Source organism: Capricornis sumatraensis, chromosome 13, assembly GCF_032405125.1.
Source record: "Capricornis sumatraensis isolate serow.1 chromosome 13, serow.2, whole genome shotgun sequence".
Classification (NCBI taxonomy): Eukaryota; Metazoa; Chordata; class Mammalia; order Artiodactyla; family Bovidae; genus Capricornis; species Capricornis sumatraensis.
In genome coordinates, this window is record NC_091081.1 from 83,749,120 (window position 1) to 83,763,325 (window position 14,206).

At 46.3% G+C, this 14,206-nt stretch overlaps 1 protein-coding gene across 1 annotated transcript in view; it reads left to right on the forward strand.

Moving 5' to 3' along the window:
• Nucleotides 1-578: 578 nt before the first annotated feature.
• Nucleotides 579-14,206, forward strand: part of MAP3K4 (mitogen-activated protein kinase kinase kinase 4) — a 105,554-nt gene continuing 91,926 nt past the window's right edge. Inside the window, exons 1-2 of the mRNA XM_068984976.1 lie at nt 579-700; nt 801-1,040. Coding sequence (XP_068841077.1) covers nt 579-700; nt 801-1,040 — 362 coding nt within the window. The remainder of the gene's footprint in view (nt 701-800; nt 1,041-14,206) is intronic.

Consider the following 14,206-nt stretch of genomic DNA (forward strand, 5'->3'; position numbering starts at 1 on the left):
GCGTTGCATCCACCCATCCCTGTCTGTGGACGACGGCCTGTCCGTTTGGCTACGATCGCCTTGCTGAAGTTTACAAAGCGCTGGAAGGTCTAGAACCGCCTCCTCGCCGAGGCCGCGCCGCCCTCCGCAGGGTGCACGCCCAACGCTGACCGACCACCTGGGCGCACCGGCGCTCACCGCCAGCCGCACACTGTCCAGCTGCGCGAAGCCAGACGGCGGTGCCGCGACCCCGACCGGCCCACCCGCGCCCGCAGCCCTGCCCCGGGCTCCCGCCTTCCCGCCCTCCCGCGCCGCCGCCGCGCCCGCCGCCGGAGGAAGCGTGTCCCGCGCCGCCCGCCGCCCGGGGAAGCGTGTCCCGCGCCGCCCGCCGCCCGCGGAAGCGTGTCCCTCGCCGACCGCCGTAGCCCGGCGCTGGCCGGCCGCCGTCTCCAAGATGGCCGCGGCGCGAGCGGCTCCCGCGGCGGGCTAGCGCGGCGGGGGCGGAGCCGAGCCCCTCCCGCACCCCCGGGGCGCCCCGGGCCCCCCGCGCCCGCCTGCCGCTCGCTGCCCGCCGCGGCCATGCGGGGCCCCGCGCACGGATGAGAGAAGCCGCCGCCGCGCCGGTGCCGCCGCCCGCCTGCGCCGTCACCTCAGCCGCCATGGAGGAGCCGCCGCCGCCGCCGCCGCCAGAGCCCGAGCCCGAGCGCTGCCGGGCGGCGAGGTGAGCGCGGCGGGCCCGGCGCCCAGAGCGGGGCGCGCCCTGGCCCGAGGGGGCGTGGGGTGTCGGGGTGTTTTTTAGGGGGTCCTCCGCTTCCCGCCAGGTGCTGCAGGAGCATCCAAGGGGCCGCCGGCGCGCAGCCCGGGGCGGTACCCCGGGCGGCCGAGTCGCGCGGCCGCGGCGCCGCGGGGTCCGCGGGAGCGCCCAGCCCGCCGGCCTCGCTGCGGCTTCCCATGCTCGCGGGGGGCGCCCTGGGAGACCCCCACCCCCTGCCCCGCGCTGCAGCCGCGACCCTCGTCTCCAGCGAAAACGCTGCCTCCCCTGCGCCCCTCTCCGAGGCAGGGTGGACGCGAAGCATATACACGCTGCTCGTGTCCGTTCTCCTCCTGCCGTCCGTTTTTGTCCACCGCCCCCTCCTATCCCCGAGGGTGCCTGCTGAGAAACTGCACTTAAGCTCTGCAAACAGGTTGCTTTCTTTTTCCGAGGGTACCCCCCCCGCCTTTCCCGGCCGTCGGTAGGAGCCCGGTGCAGACGGTTGCTCGCACGTGCATATCAAGTAAAGGACCGATTTGTGCACAACTTGGCTCCCCCCTCACCACCCCCGCGGGAAAGCTCTAAGATGGAACTTTGGTACCCAAAGCGTGCATGTGGCGTTCGGTTCCCCTAGAGACTGTTCCGCAATGATTATGCCGTTTTAGTGACTGGGAGACGGAAACGCACCATAACCCTGGAGCACTCCGCTCCTCTTGCGTGCCTCTGTTTGTCTATTCAAATGCCCTCTTACCCCTGTCCTCTGCATCGCCCCGTATAAACTTGCAGACTGCTGCCCCCTGTCCCCGTAAGGAAAATAACTTCCACATCTGCTCCTGCATCTTAACTGTCTTGCTGTGTAGTTGCAGGAATAAGGGAGTTAAGTGTCCTTTTTCCTCCTTAAAGAAGTTTTAAAAGTTGGTAGCTGTAGTTTGAACCGAATACAGGAACCACATTCGTGCCTGTTACGACCCAGTCGGCCCAGATTTGTTTTTTAATAAGCTGTGAAGAAAGTCGTTCTTCATTTTCCTTCATTCCAAACTCCTGAGATCCTCTGGTGAACTTTTAGGAAACAGCTTCTCTAAGTCATGGTACGTGGTGCAATGAGAATTCGTTTTGGTCCTTTGGAATGTAACTAACATTTTTAGAGCTTTTGTCAGGAAGTTTGTGGATTTGTTAGTAGAGTCATTCTTGATTATTTTGACCCCTGTAAGGTTCTCTTTAAAAATAATAATAGTGAGCACTTATCCCTTAAAACGTGCCGTTTATTTTGCTTATGTTAACTGTTTAATCTTGACCAACAGCATTATAGGTATGTCCTATTACTGTCTCTTTTCAAGATGAGGAAACTGAGGCACAGTGTTAATTGTTTTATCCAGGCTTTCACAGCTAGTGCTGAGCTCAGGTCTGGCTGCACTTTCCCTGTGTCTGATCCCCATAAAAAAGAGATGTGATTTCATGATACAAATGAGCAGATCAGAAGTTGTAAGTCTGTACAGCTGTACTCTGGGAAAAAATGGATATGAGCATTCTTAGGTAAAAGTAAAAGGAACAGAGAGAATTGAAAGTGTGCTGTTAAAAATGACTTTCGCTAATGATGAAACCTTGCGTTTTCAGCCAGGTCTCTGTCTCTGTTATAGTAGAAATAGGTCAGGATAATGGGCTTCATCCAACTTCAAGTGAGCAGCAGTGCACGGAACAAGCAGATCTTAGAAATATTTTTCTTAGCAACATCGCAGTTCATTTTACAATAGCAGGTCTGTAGAACACTGCTTGACAGAGCTGGTATTTTCTCTTCTGTGCATCCTCACTGTTACCACCGCCTCTTCACTGTGCAGAGCTGACCTCTGACCAGTTGACTGTACATCATTAGAAGAAGATGTTTCAGGGCTTCTGCAGTTGTGTGTTTGAATCTCTCCTGTTTGTGTTTTTAACCATTTCAGAGAAGCTTGGTGTGCATTTTCAAATAATGCTGGATGCCACACTTGGCCACACTGGGGACCAGTATCGTGCCTTGTGCTACTAGGTTAACTGGTTTGGGGGCAGACCAGAGTGAAGCTCCCCGTCTGCCATCTTTGTTCACGTCCTTCATGGCGATGTGTCATTGATCAGGAAGGCTGATCTAATGCACAGGTCTTTGGTGGAAAGCAGGCCTGCACACGTTGGCCAGGGCTGCAGGGTGGCAGGTGCCAGCCCAGCACATCTGCTCAGCGGCTGCTGACGTGAGAGTTATGCAATGACCGGGGAGCACAGGACAGGTTGAGAGGCAATCTTGCACTTAGAGTCTCACTGCCTGTTGTCATTCGTGGATGCCTCTTGTCCTTGTTTTTGATAAATAATTCACGATAAGGATAGAGCACTTGTTATTGTTAGTGATTAAACTTAGGAATAAATAAGCATTTCTTAACAATTTCTTTTTTAAGCTTCTGGGTCAGTTGTAGGAGGATCCCGAAACTATCAGGAGAGCTATTAAAACTGATCTGGAACAGTTTACTTTTGTGATTTCTTGAATCGGCACTTTAAAAAGCACTGATCTTAGCTGCTAAAGCTGATTGGAGACTGTGCCTATCTTCTGTAAGCTTTCATAAAAATATTTATGTTAAAAATAGCCCCATTGTTCTTGTTTATTGACTGTGTAAAGTACAGGTTACTTCAAATAACTTTTTGAAACCACTGACTTTATTATTTACTGTAATATAGTTCTTACAAGTTTATTTGAAGAAAATAGGTCGCGCTGCTAAAAAAGAAGTTCTTGGCTATCCTGTCGCTCCTAGGTGATTTGACCCCTGTCTCTCTACCTCACTGTGCCCTTGCAGCCTGCTTGTCTCAGTCCTGACATGGGATGTCTCTCCCTATGTATTCTCCCTGGTGGAACCCACCTTGTTTAGCTGCAGGCTCTCCGGGCCACATCAGTGATGGGCGTGGCGTGAGACCCTTAAGGGGGCGCTAACCACTGACCGGGGTGGCTTTGGGCAGAGAAGCAGTGACCACAAGCAGTTAACAAAGGGCTCCAGGGATGCAGAAGCTCCCCCTTCATGTTCTAAAATGGGGACGGCTGTCTCTCAGGAAGGACTTTGTGGTTCCCTTTAATTGTTATGTTGTCAGAAGTCGCTTCTGCTTCATTCATCTGTGTTCTCTGGGTGTCTTGTAAATCTAGTTCTGAGCCCTGCTGAAATGCCGGTATATAAAGCCTTGGTTGCTTACTGGATGCATTTGCCTTAATAACTTCCTGTTACTTCATAATTCCTCATTCCTCAGAGATTATCCTTTTTCACTCATAGCAGTCTGTTGTTCAGCCTTCTCGTTTGACCAGGTGGTTTGTATTCTTTCTAAAGACACTTTGATGCCACCAGTGGGTAGGCCATTGGAAATGATTTCTTTAAGGAGTGGAGGAGATGTTAGAAAGGGAGGTTGGCCAGAGACTGCTGTGGGTCTTTATGTGTTTTTTTTATTTTTTTATTTTTGGCTGTGCTGGGTCTTCGTCGCTGCATGTTGGGCTTTCTCTAGTGCTTGGCCTTCTCATTGTGGTGGCTTCTCTCATTGTGAAGCACAGACTCTAGGCTCTCGGGCTTTAGCAGTTGCAGCTCCCGGGTTCTAGAGCTCGGGCTCAGAACTTGCGGTACAGAGGTTTAGTTGCCCCAAGTCATGTGGAATCTTCCCAGATCGGGTTGAACCCATGTTCCCTGCATTGCAGGGCAGATTCTTAAACCACTGGACCACCGGGGAAGTCCCTGCTGTGGGTCTTTAAAAGGTGGCATTCCCTGGGCAGGATAAGGTAAGCAAGGTCCAGGCATGGAGCTTCAGCTCTCACTTGGCTTCTTCTGTGGCTGGTGGGTCAGTGTACCCTCTTGCCAAAGTAGAGTTGAGATTGATTGGTCAGCGTGATGTCAGCAAGGGAGATTAGTGGAATGATCTTAGACTGATGTTGGCTTGCACCCCTGTTGGGCATTCCCCCTGCTCCCAGGATGAGAGGCGTGTGACAGAGTCTTACTCTCAGGCTTTCGTTTCCCTAGACTTCACACGCGCTGCTTATTTCCCCCCATCGGTCACTTGTTACTCAGTCACTGAGTTGTGTCCGACCCTGCGACCCCATGGACTGCAGCACTCCAGGCTCCTCTGTGCTCCACTGTCTCCTGGAGTTTGCTAAACTCATGTCCATTGAGTCTGTGATGCTATCCGACCATCTCATCCTCTGTCGTCCCCTTCTCCTGCCTTCAATCTTTCCCAGCATCAGGGTCTTTTCCAGTGAGTCGGCTCTTCACATCAGGTGGCCAAAGTATTGGAGATTCAGCATCAGCATCAGTCCTTCCAATGAATATTCAGGGGTGATTTCCTTTAGAATTGACTGGTTTGATCTCATTGCAGTCCAGGGGACTCATTGATCACTAACTTCCCTCAGTTGGTTAAGTTATAGTGTGTTTATTTTTAACCTTTAATCTTCCTTTAATTAGATCATGACAAACCTTGCTTTTCCTGCTTTACTTTGAGGTATATTGTATCCTTGTCCCTTAAAGACAACGGTTTTAAAAAACCGTCAGTGGTAGATTTTTGCTAATGGTAAGCCTCAGAGGATCACCTACCTTTTCCACCCCCCCCCATAATCCACTCCTCTGACACCGCCCCCCCACAAAGAGTCCTTTGGCTGGTTTCTGAAAAGGTGTGGCAAAGATGTTGGTGATTGTTGGTACTTTCTTAAAATGCTTTTTGTCTCTTGTGAGTATTGTGTTCAAAAAAGATCATGATGGCATGTGGTTTTTCTGGATTTAAGCCATAAAATTAAATGTAAAAAACTTAGACCCACATAAAAAAATTCTGTGTAGCTATTACTAAAAAACCATGCTTTTAAGGTGTATTCAGTGAGATGGGCAAATGCTTGTGATCTATTTCCTCCTAGATAAGTCTACACACCAGTGGGACCTGTTGTTAAAAAGATTCCCTGGGCACTTCTGGTTTATCCATAGCCACCGCTGTGCTCACTGAGAGGGCAGAGCACACAGCCCCATGCGTGGGGTGTGGCAGCCAGCCCATGAGGTGTCTGCTCGGGTCACACGCATTGCCCCGCCAGCTCGGCCTGTCCGCCCTGTCTGGCCTCCCCGTGTGGCCGCCCCTCTCGTGACCCCGTGGCAGAGACGGAGCTGCCCTTGTTCTCCACTTGCCTGGCTGTAGGGGTGGCACTTGAGGAGGGCGAGGCCCCTGGAGCTCTTTCTTAGGATCTTTCAGATGGGAGCCGCAGGACAGAAAAGCGCTTTATAGTAACTGAAACGTATTCTGTGCGGTCCTGAGCCTAGAGGTAGCTCCCTGGGACTCTAGTCACCATCTCACAGAGAGAAGCAGTGTGGTTTCAGACAGTGACCAAGAGAAGTCATTGGCCGCTGTCCGCTTCTGCTGCATTCATTCCCATTTTTCTCGACTCAACATGTGAAATAATAAATCCCTTTATTTTTGTTTAAACTGTTAATAATTTGAATTAAAACGCTTATACTTAGTGTGATCCTATTAAAACAAAAAAGTGTGTATGTGTTTAGAAAATAGGTCGAAGGGATACATGCTACTTTTTTCTAAAATTTTTCATAAGGAATGTTTCATGCTTTTATTTTACAATAAAAAGAAAACCTAACCTATTGTACATTTAGAATTTTAAGTCTCTCTACTTTGCATTGTCCCTAAAATTGAAATTGATGAGATTCTATTTGCTATACAAAGGGAGTGCTGTTGCCAGACTTTAAATTAATTTAAATGTTCTTTTTAAGAATTTTGAATGTATGAACTATCTGAGCTGACTGTATCCAGTTGATTTTCTTTAAGTATTAATGGCATAGGCAGTATGAAAATTTGTTTTTGACCTCTAAGATCATTTGGTGTATTTTGCAGACATTGATAGACTTAGTAGTCTCATGGATCATGTGGATGCCAAATGTTTATAAGGTAGCAGGGAAAGCTATTAAGAATATATTAGGCATTCTTTTAAAAGCATTTTATAAGTGGAGTTCATTTCAGCATAATTTCAGAAGAACTAAGCCTTCTGTGGAAAAAAGTGGCTACTAACCTTTGTTTTCAGTGGAACTTTTTTTTTTTTCCTTTTTGTATATGAGCAGGCTATTTGAGGATACTGCTGACCTGTAGAATGTTCTGAACAGGGCTTATTAGAGGACAGCTAGTTTAGAGATGTAAAATTAACAAATTGTCAACCTTTTCAGTCTTTCAGAAATATTTTGGAAGAAAATTGAATACATGCGTTATTTTTATTGTACCATTAAACATTCTGAAGTCTTTTTATGTGGGAACATAAAAATGTAGGTATAACTTGGTTTTCTCACTAAGTGGTTAGAGTTAGTGTTTTGAATGTTTAAGTGTTTAGTTCTTATTCCAATGCGGAATTGAGCACTTAGTGTTTTATTGCAAGTCTTACAGATGGTGGGACTCTTAGTGTGCGTTTAGTCTTGCTTTGCATTGCTTGTAGACTTTCAGGAGGTCGGAGCCGGAAGGGAGCTTGGGGATCATCTGGGCAGCGCCCCTTGTTTTAGAGGTGGGAAAGCCAGCCCGGAGAGGCTGCGGCTTCCCCGAGGTCTCCGGCTCTTGCTCCCCTTTCCTTCTGTCATACTGTGCTCCCTTTCAGGTCCAAAGCTCAAGGTGCTGTTCAGCTCAGACCCACACACCAAACAGTGGAATACCGTGTTTTCTGGATTAACTGGACTTTACAGGATGGAACAGTGATGAAGGATTTTTAGGGAAAAAAAGCAAAAAAAAAAAAAAAAGAAACAAACCCTACCCTGAAATCTCCCCCAGACTCACTGTACACAACTTTTTTTTTACCCCATGAAACTTTCCTTCAGTCTTTCAGGCACCCAGAATAAAGAGCAGCCAGTGCTCAGGCCTTTCTAGAGATCTCGTTCTTCTTTCCAGTACTCGTCTTTAGGCCAAGGCGGCGGTAAGATTGTAGTTTCTGTCTTGGGGTGGTGATACTGAAATTCTGGCTGCAGTTGTGACCTGTAGGAGGAAATATATTTTACAACAGTGTGTGGATGCTGTGTAACTGAAATAAGAATTTATGGAACAGCTCTTGGCCTTACACAGTATACTCCAGTAACTCTTGTTTTTGTTCTCTTCTGTTAAAAAAGACTGTTCATCATGACTCATTAAATTGATTTTATCATCCACAAGTGGGTTGTGACTCTCCCTTTGAAAAGCATGGCTCCACCGAAATTAAGGGAAGATGCTGTTATACCTTGTCCCTTGAGACTGAGTCAGGAGAACAGCACAGTGTTTGCCCACTAAATGATCTGAAGGCATTTTGAAGAAGCCAGGCATGATTAGGATCTGGCTGTTTTCTTCCTTGGAAACAGTGTTGTTTCCCACGGGCAAGAATAAGAATTCATCTTAATCTTTGTCTCCCAAGGTCGTTCTCTTGGTTGGTTATCCTTAAACATAAGACTTGTAAAGATGAGTTTAAAATTTAGTATAAATTTTGGAGTAATATTGGGATTGGAATATATGAATACTTTAGATAATTTGTTCATTTTTCTCTGAAACACTAATATTTATTTATTTTCCAATGGAGTAGTCTTCAAGGAAAGGTAAAAAAGAAACTCATTCTCTCCTGGTGTGTGTGTGTGTGTGTGTGCGTGCGTGCGTGCGTGCGTGCGTGCGTTAGGGTACAGCAGTTTTCACTAGTGAAGCATATTCTCTCCGTGTGTGTGTGTGTGTGTGCGTGCGTGCATGTGTGCGTGCGTGCGTGCGTTAGGGTACAGCAGTTTTCACTGCAGTGAAGCATATTTTTAAGAAAATGATGACCTGGGGTGTTATCTCTACCCAGTTAAGTCTTCCTCCTGTTCTTGGTCTTCTCTGAGGCATTGCTCACCTCAGGGTCAGGCTTTCCTTGACCTTGTACCCTTTCACCAGTGCCTGTGTGCCTGCCCAGGCCTGTCCGACTCTTTGTGACCCTTTGAAGTGTAGCCTGCCGGACTCCTCTGTCTCTTTGAGATTTTCCAGGCAAGAAAACTGGAGTGGGTTGCCATTTCTTTCTCCAGGGGATCTTCCCAACCCAGGGATCGAACCCAGGTCTCCTGTGTCTCCTGCATTGCAGACAGGATTGTTGGCCTCTTGAGGCATTGGTTAGATTAAGTCCTTCGGTTAAAAGTCTTCCTGGTCTCCATGGTTTTCCGCCACGTTCTTGTGTCTCAGCATTGGTGATTATCCATTTGTGTGAATGTTTTTTTATTGTCTGTCAGCCTCAGTAGACATCAGACTCCAGAAGGGCAGAGGCATGGTTGTTTGGCTCACTCTCGGGTCCCAGTTCCTGGCATAGTGTCATAGTGATCAGTGGCCCCTCTTTTCGGGGGGAGGAGGCTGTGGCTATAGTGGGGAGAGCACATGGGTGTTGGTACTAGAGTGAGTGCCTGTTAGTCTAGACAGACAGGCTTTGAATCTTACCTTCTGAGTACCAGCCTGTTAAATACTGGGGAATTATTTAACTTCTTTCTGACTCAGTTTCCTTATTTGAAAAGCAGATAATAATAGCACCTACTTCCTAGGTTGTTACTAAATTAGATGAGCCAATCACCTTTTACAAAAAGTACCCTGTAATTTTTAGCTATCATTATTACATTTCTTTTCTTCTTTTAATTTTTTTCTTTTAAAGTGATAAGGGGGGGAAGTCCATTGTAATTAATTTTCATAAAAGGCCATCAAGTATGCTTTGAGTCTACATACATTTTAAAACAGTTGGAATAATCTTTATCCAAGAAACATTTGTTTTTCTGTGTCTGTGGAAGTCATAAACGAGGATTTGGGGACCCGGCTTTTCCAAATTCCCTCCTTTGCTTCAGCTATAATTATTTTGCATATCATTCCCAAAGGTATTTAGAATTCTGACCCAAGGATCATAAATCACTCTACTAAAATCAGAAGTGTAATACTGTAGGTTGAATGACTCCTTTAGGTCGTTAGGTATAGCTCAGTCTTTTTTCTCTAGCACTTCTTTTTAGTTTTTTGGTTTAACTTGACATGTCTTTACGACTTAGGTTAGTACTGTTTTCATTTTTTAAAATGTTGTGCATTATGTTTAAAAGTATTGCTTTCCAGATTGGTCTAGCTGTTATTGCCTTAGAAAAGTGAGTGAGATTACTTTTCTTAATCAGTTAGAAATCTCTGATTATAAAAGCAACACATGTCAATTGTAGAAAAGTCTGAGAAGTATAAAGAAGAAAATAGTCATAATCCTACTGTCTAAAAATAGTCACCGTTAACATTTTGGCCTATTTCTTTCCTGGGCTTTATGTCTTATCTGTGTGTGTGTGTGTGAGAGAGAGAGATTTATACATATAAGCTTATACGTGTAAGTTCTTGCTCCATACAGTTTATCTTGGCGTGCTTAGTTGCTTAGGTGTGTATGACTCTCTGCGACCCTGTGGACTGTATGTAGCCCACCAGGCTCCTCTGTCCATGGGATTCTCCAGGCAAGAATACTGGAGTGGGTCGCCCTTGCCTTTTCCAGGGGATCTTCCCAACCCAGGGGTCAAACCCAGGTCTCCTGGATGGCAGGTAGATTCTTTACCATCTGAGCCACCATTAGTAGCTAGCATATCATGAACACTTTCCCATGTTGTGAACTATTTAATAACAAACACTATTCCTTATTTATCAGTATGCTGTAATTTAATTGCTTTTGAATTACTTTCTCAACAGTTTTGTCAGTCCTGACTCAACCCACTGGTATGATCTCAGAGTGGTTTAAACAGGCCATCGGGAGCCTGTCCCTGAAAGTACATGGGAGAGTCCTTCTCCTCAGGCCCAGAGGTGGCCCTTCTTGGCAGGAGACAGGCACCATGGCCTGGAGCTGATGCCCTGCTCTCGAGGAAGCAGCTCAGTGAAAGAAGCCCCTCTCTGTGGATGATGGAAAACTTAAGAGAAGGACGCAGCGATCCTTACTACAGGGAGCTTGGTGTGGTCTTGGTCTGCCAGGGGCAACCCCTGTTGCTGCCGCCTGACTCCCCTCAAGGGTTCCGGCACGGCTCTGTTCCCGGAAGTGCTTGTGACCTCAGTTAATCTAACCAGTCTCTTGTCCGGCTTTTTGAGGTGTTTCCATTTCTTTTGCTGTTATAAGCAGCAATATTATGAATGCTCTTTTGGGCTCAGTCTTTGTCTATACCCAAGATACTTTATTAGAATAAAATCCTGGAAATGGAATCGTATTACTAAAGAGTATGCATATATTTATGTTAGGTATAATCTGTTCCTAAGTACAGAATTTTACATATTGAATTTTATATAAAATAGAGGCAACTATATAGGCTGTTGGCAGAATTTTATAATACAAGGATAAAAGAGAAAGAGAGGCTAGTGACCAATTAGGTTCCCTCGGGTTTTTTTTTTTTTAATTTTAGATTTTTGTGCAATGTTTGTTTTTATATTGTGTAAGGCAGACGTTTGATACATACGACACGTGTAGCAGGATTTGGCATCTAGAAGTGAGTGTGCTTGTGGAGATGAGCTCTGTGAAGAGAGTAGCACCTACAGACCCCTTCTGCCCGGCCGCTGCCCCTCCTCTCCTCATCGCCCTGACACCTAGCAACGTTTTACATCTTTCAAGAGACGTGATGTTCGTGAGAGTCATCTGTGTTTTCTGGGTGCTGTGCTGTGCTCAGTCACTCAGTCGTGTCTGACTCTTTGTGACATTGTGTCTGACTGTAGCCTGCCAACTCCTCTGTCCATGGGATCCTCTAGGCAAGAATACGTGAGTGGGTTGCCATGTCCTTCTCCAGGGGATCTTTGCAACCCAGGGATTGAACCCAGGTCTCCCGCATTGCAGACAGATTCTTTATGGTCTGAGCCATCAGGGAAGCCAAAGAATACTGGATTGGGTAGCCTATCCCTTCTCCAGGGGGTCTTCCTGACACAGGAGTGGAACCAGGGTCTCCTGCATTGCAGGTGGATTCTGAGCTACTGTATTTTTGTTGCTTTAAAGTATTTCATTGTGTAAATGTGTCACAGTGTATTTTATTCACTCAGGGTTTTGGGGAGGGTTGTTTTTGTTTTTGTTTTTTTTCCCCCACCATTGTAATCATTTCTAAGTGTTCAGCTCAGTAGTGTTTAAGTATATTCATTCAGGCTGTTGCGTGGCAAGTCTCTAGAACTGTTCCTCTTTGAAAGGAGACTCTGTGCCCAGTAATTAACAACTCCCATCTCCTCTGCCCCAAGCCCTGATGCAGGAAGCTTTCTGAGGTGGACAACTCCCCAGACTCAGATTTGGCTACAATGAGGGAGGCCCTGAATTTCAATTCAAGTCACTTTGTGAGAAGACCTGTGAATATATCCCTGCACAAAGTTGCCACTCAGGGGTAGCTAAATTTGAGACTCCTTTTAACCTGAGGTGCAGGCGTCCCTGGTGGGTCAGTGGTAAAGAACCTGTCGGCTAATGGAGGAGACTGGAGTTCAATCCCTGGGTCGGGAAGATCCCCTGGAGAAGGAAATGGCAACCCATTCCAGTATTCTTGCCTGGAGAATCCCACGGTCAGAGGAGCCTGGTGGGTTACAGTTCTTGGGGTCGCAAAGAGTCAGAGACAACTTAGTGACTAAACAACTACTAATAATAGACCCCGGGAGACACTTGCATCTTAGAATTTAGTCTCCACTCACAATGGACATTTTCCCATTCCCGAACATGACGTCTTTCTCAGCTTCTCGCCTGTGAGTGGACTGGTCTCTGGGAGCTTCTCGCCTGTGAGTGGACTGGTCTCTGGGAGCTTCTCGCCTGTGAGTGGACTGGTCTCTGGGAGCTTCTCGCCTGTGAGTGGACTGGTCTCTGGGAGCTTCTCGCCTGTGAGTGGACTGGTCTCTGGGAGCTTCTCGCCTGTGAGTGGACTGGTCTCTGGGAGCTTCTCGCCTGTGAGTGGACTGGTCTCTGGGAGCTTCTCGCCTGTGAGTGGACTGGTCTCTGGGCATCGGCTGCCCTTTTTGTCTCTTTTCTCCTGCAGTGTTCTCTCACTCCCCTGCTGCTAAGTCGCTTCAGTCGTGTCTGACTCTGTGCGACCCCATGGATGGCAGCCCACCAGGCTCTGCCGTCCCTGGGATTCTCCAGGCAAGAATACTGGAATGGGGTGCCATTGCCTTCTCCAGTGCATGAAAGTGAAAAGGGAAAGTGAAGTCGCTCAGTCGTGTCCGACTCTTCGCGACCCTATGGACTGCAGCCCACCAGGCTCCTCCGTCTGTGGGATTTTCCAGGCAAGAGTCCTGGAGTGGGGTGCCATCGCCCTCTCCTCTCACTTCCTTAGGCCGGTAATACTTGTATTGTGTAGGAGTGTAACATAAAACATGCCCTGTCTTCAGGGAATTTATAATCTAGTTGAGAGAGATAAGGTAAATGGAAACTTTATAATTCATGGTTTGCTGTGGAAATGGTAATAAACTTGCATCTGTCATCTGCCTGTGTGCCATCATTCAAGTAGTATCACATGTTTTCTGTAATGAGGCTGCAAACTAGAAGTGTATTTTTCAGATGGAGAAAGTGAGCCTTTAAGAGACGTGTCAATGTGAGTTCAGAATCCCTGGACTCAGGGCTCATTCAGCTTCGTTATACTTCAGAGCCTGTGGTCCTCTGTTTTATGTACTGTCTCTTTAGTCATCAATGTGAAAGGATGTGATGAATGATTTAAATAGTGGTTTGCTGTAGCAATAAGAGTTCTCACAAAAATGAATAATTCCCAAGTAAACTATACAGGGGTGATAGGAGGTCCCTCTCGACAGAGGTGGGCATGATATATTGTCCGAACATACTGTGAGCATTTGCCATCTTAGTAACAATATTTAACTGTCATTTAAAACTGGCTCTCTCATTCCATTTTGTGGTTCTGCCATAAACCATTTAAGTTATTACCAGTTTCTTTCTGTTCCAGAGAGCACTGTAGTGAACCTCCTGATAATGCACCTCTGTTGGCTCTTCTGGGGGCTTTTGTGAAATCATTTTCTGAATGCAGAATTAGAAAGGAGTTTGAACACATTTAAGAGTTGTAATATCTATCGTTAAATATTTTCTTCTGAAAGATTATAAAAATGTACAGGCCACAAATAGTGGTTAACTTACGAGCTTTCTAGTTTTGAGGATTTTTTAAAGCCTTTGCTAATTTATGTAGCCCAGAAAGAGCTATCTTGTTTAAAGTGTCTGGTAACTAATAATAGGTGGAGCTGCTTTCATGTTTTATTGGTAATTAAGCTTATTTTGTGAATTATCTTTTTTTGTATTTTTTCATTATTTTCCTGTTGGTATCAGGATTTTTCTTTCCAGTTTTAATGAATCTTTTATAAATTAAGGACAGTGTTTTTTTTTTTCTCCAGGTTAACTTTTTAAGTGACTGTTATTATTTTTTATATTTTTAAATGTTCACATAGTTAAATATTTTCTTTTTAGTTTCCTTCCATTTCTTTAAAGCTAGGAAGACCAACACATGTCACTAAGGGAAAATAATTTCAGACCCATTTTTCTGG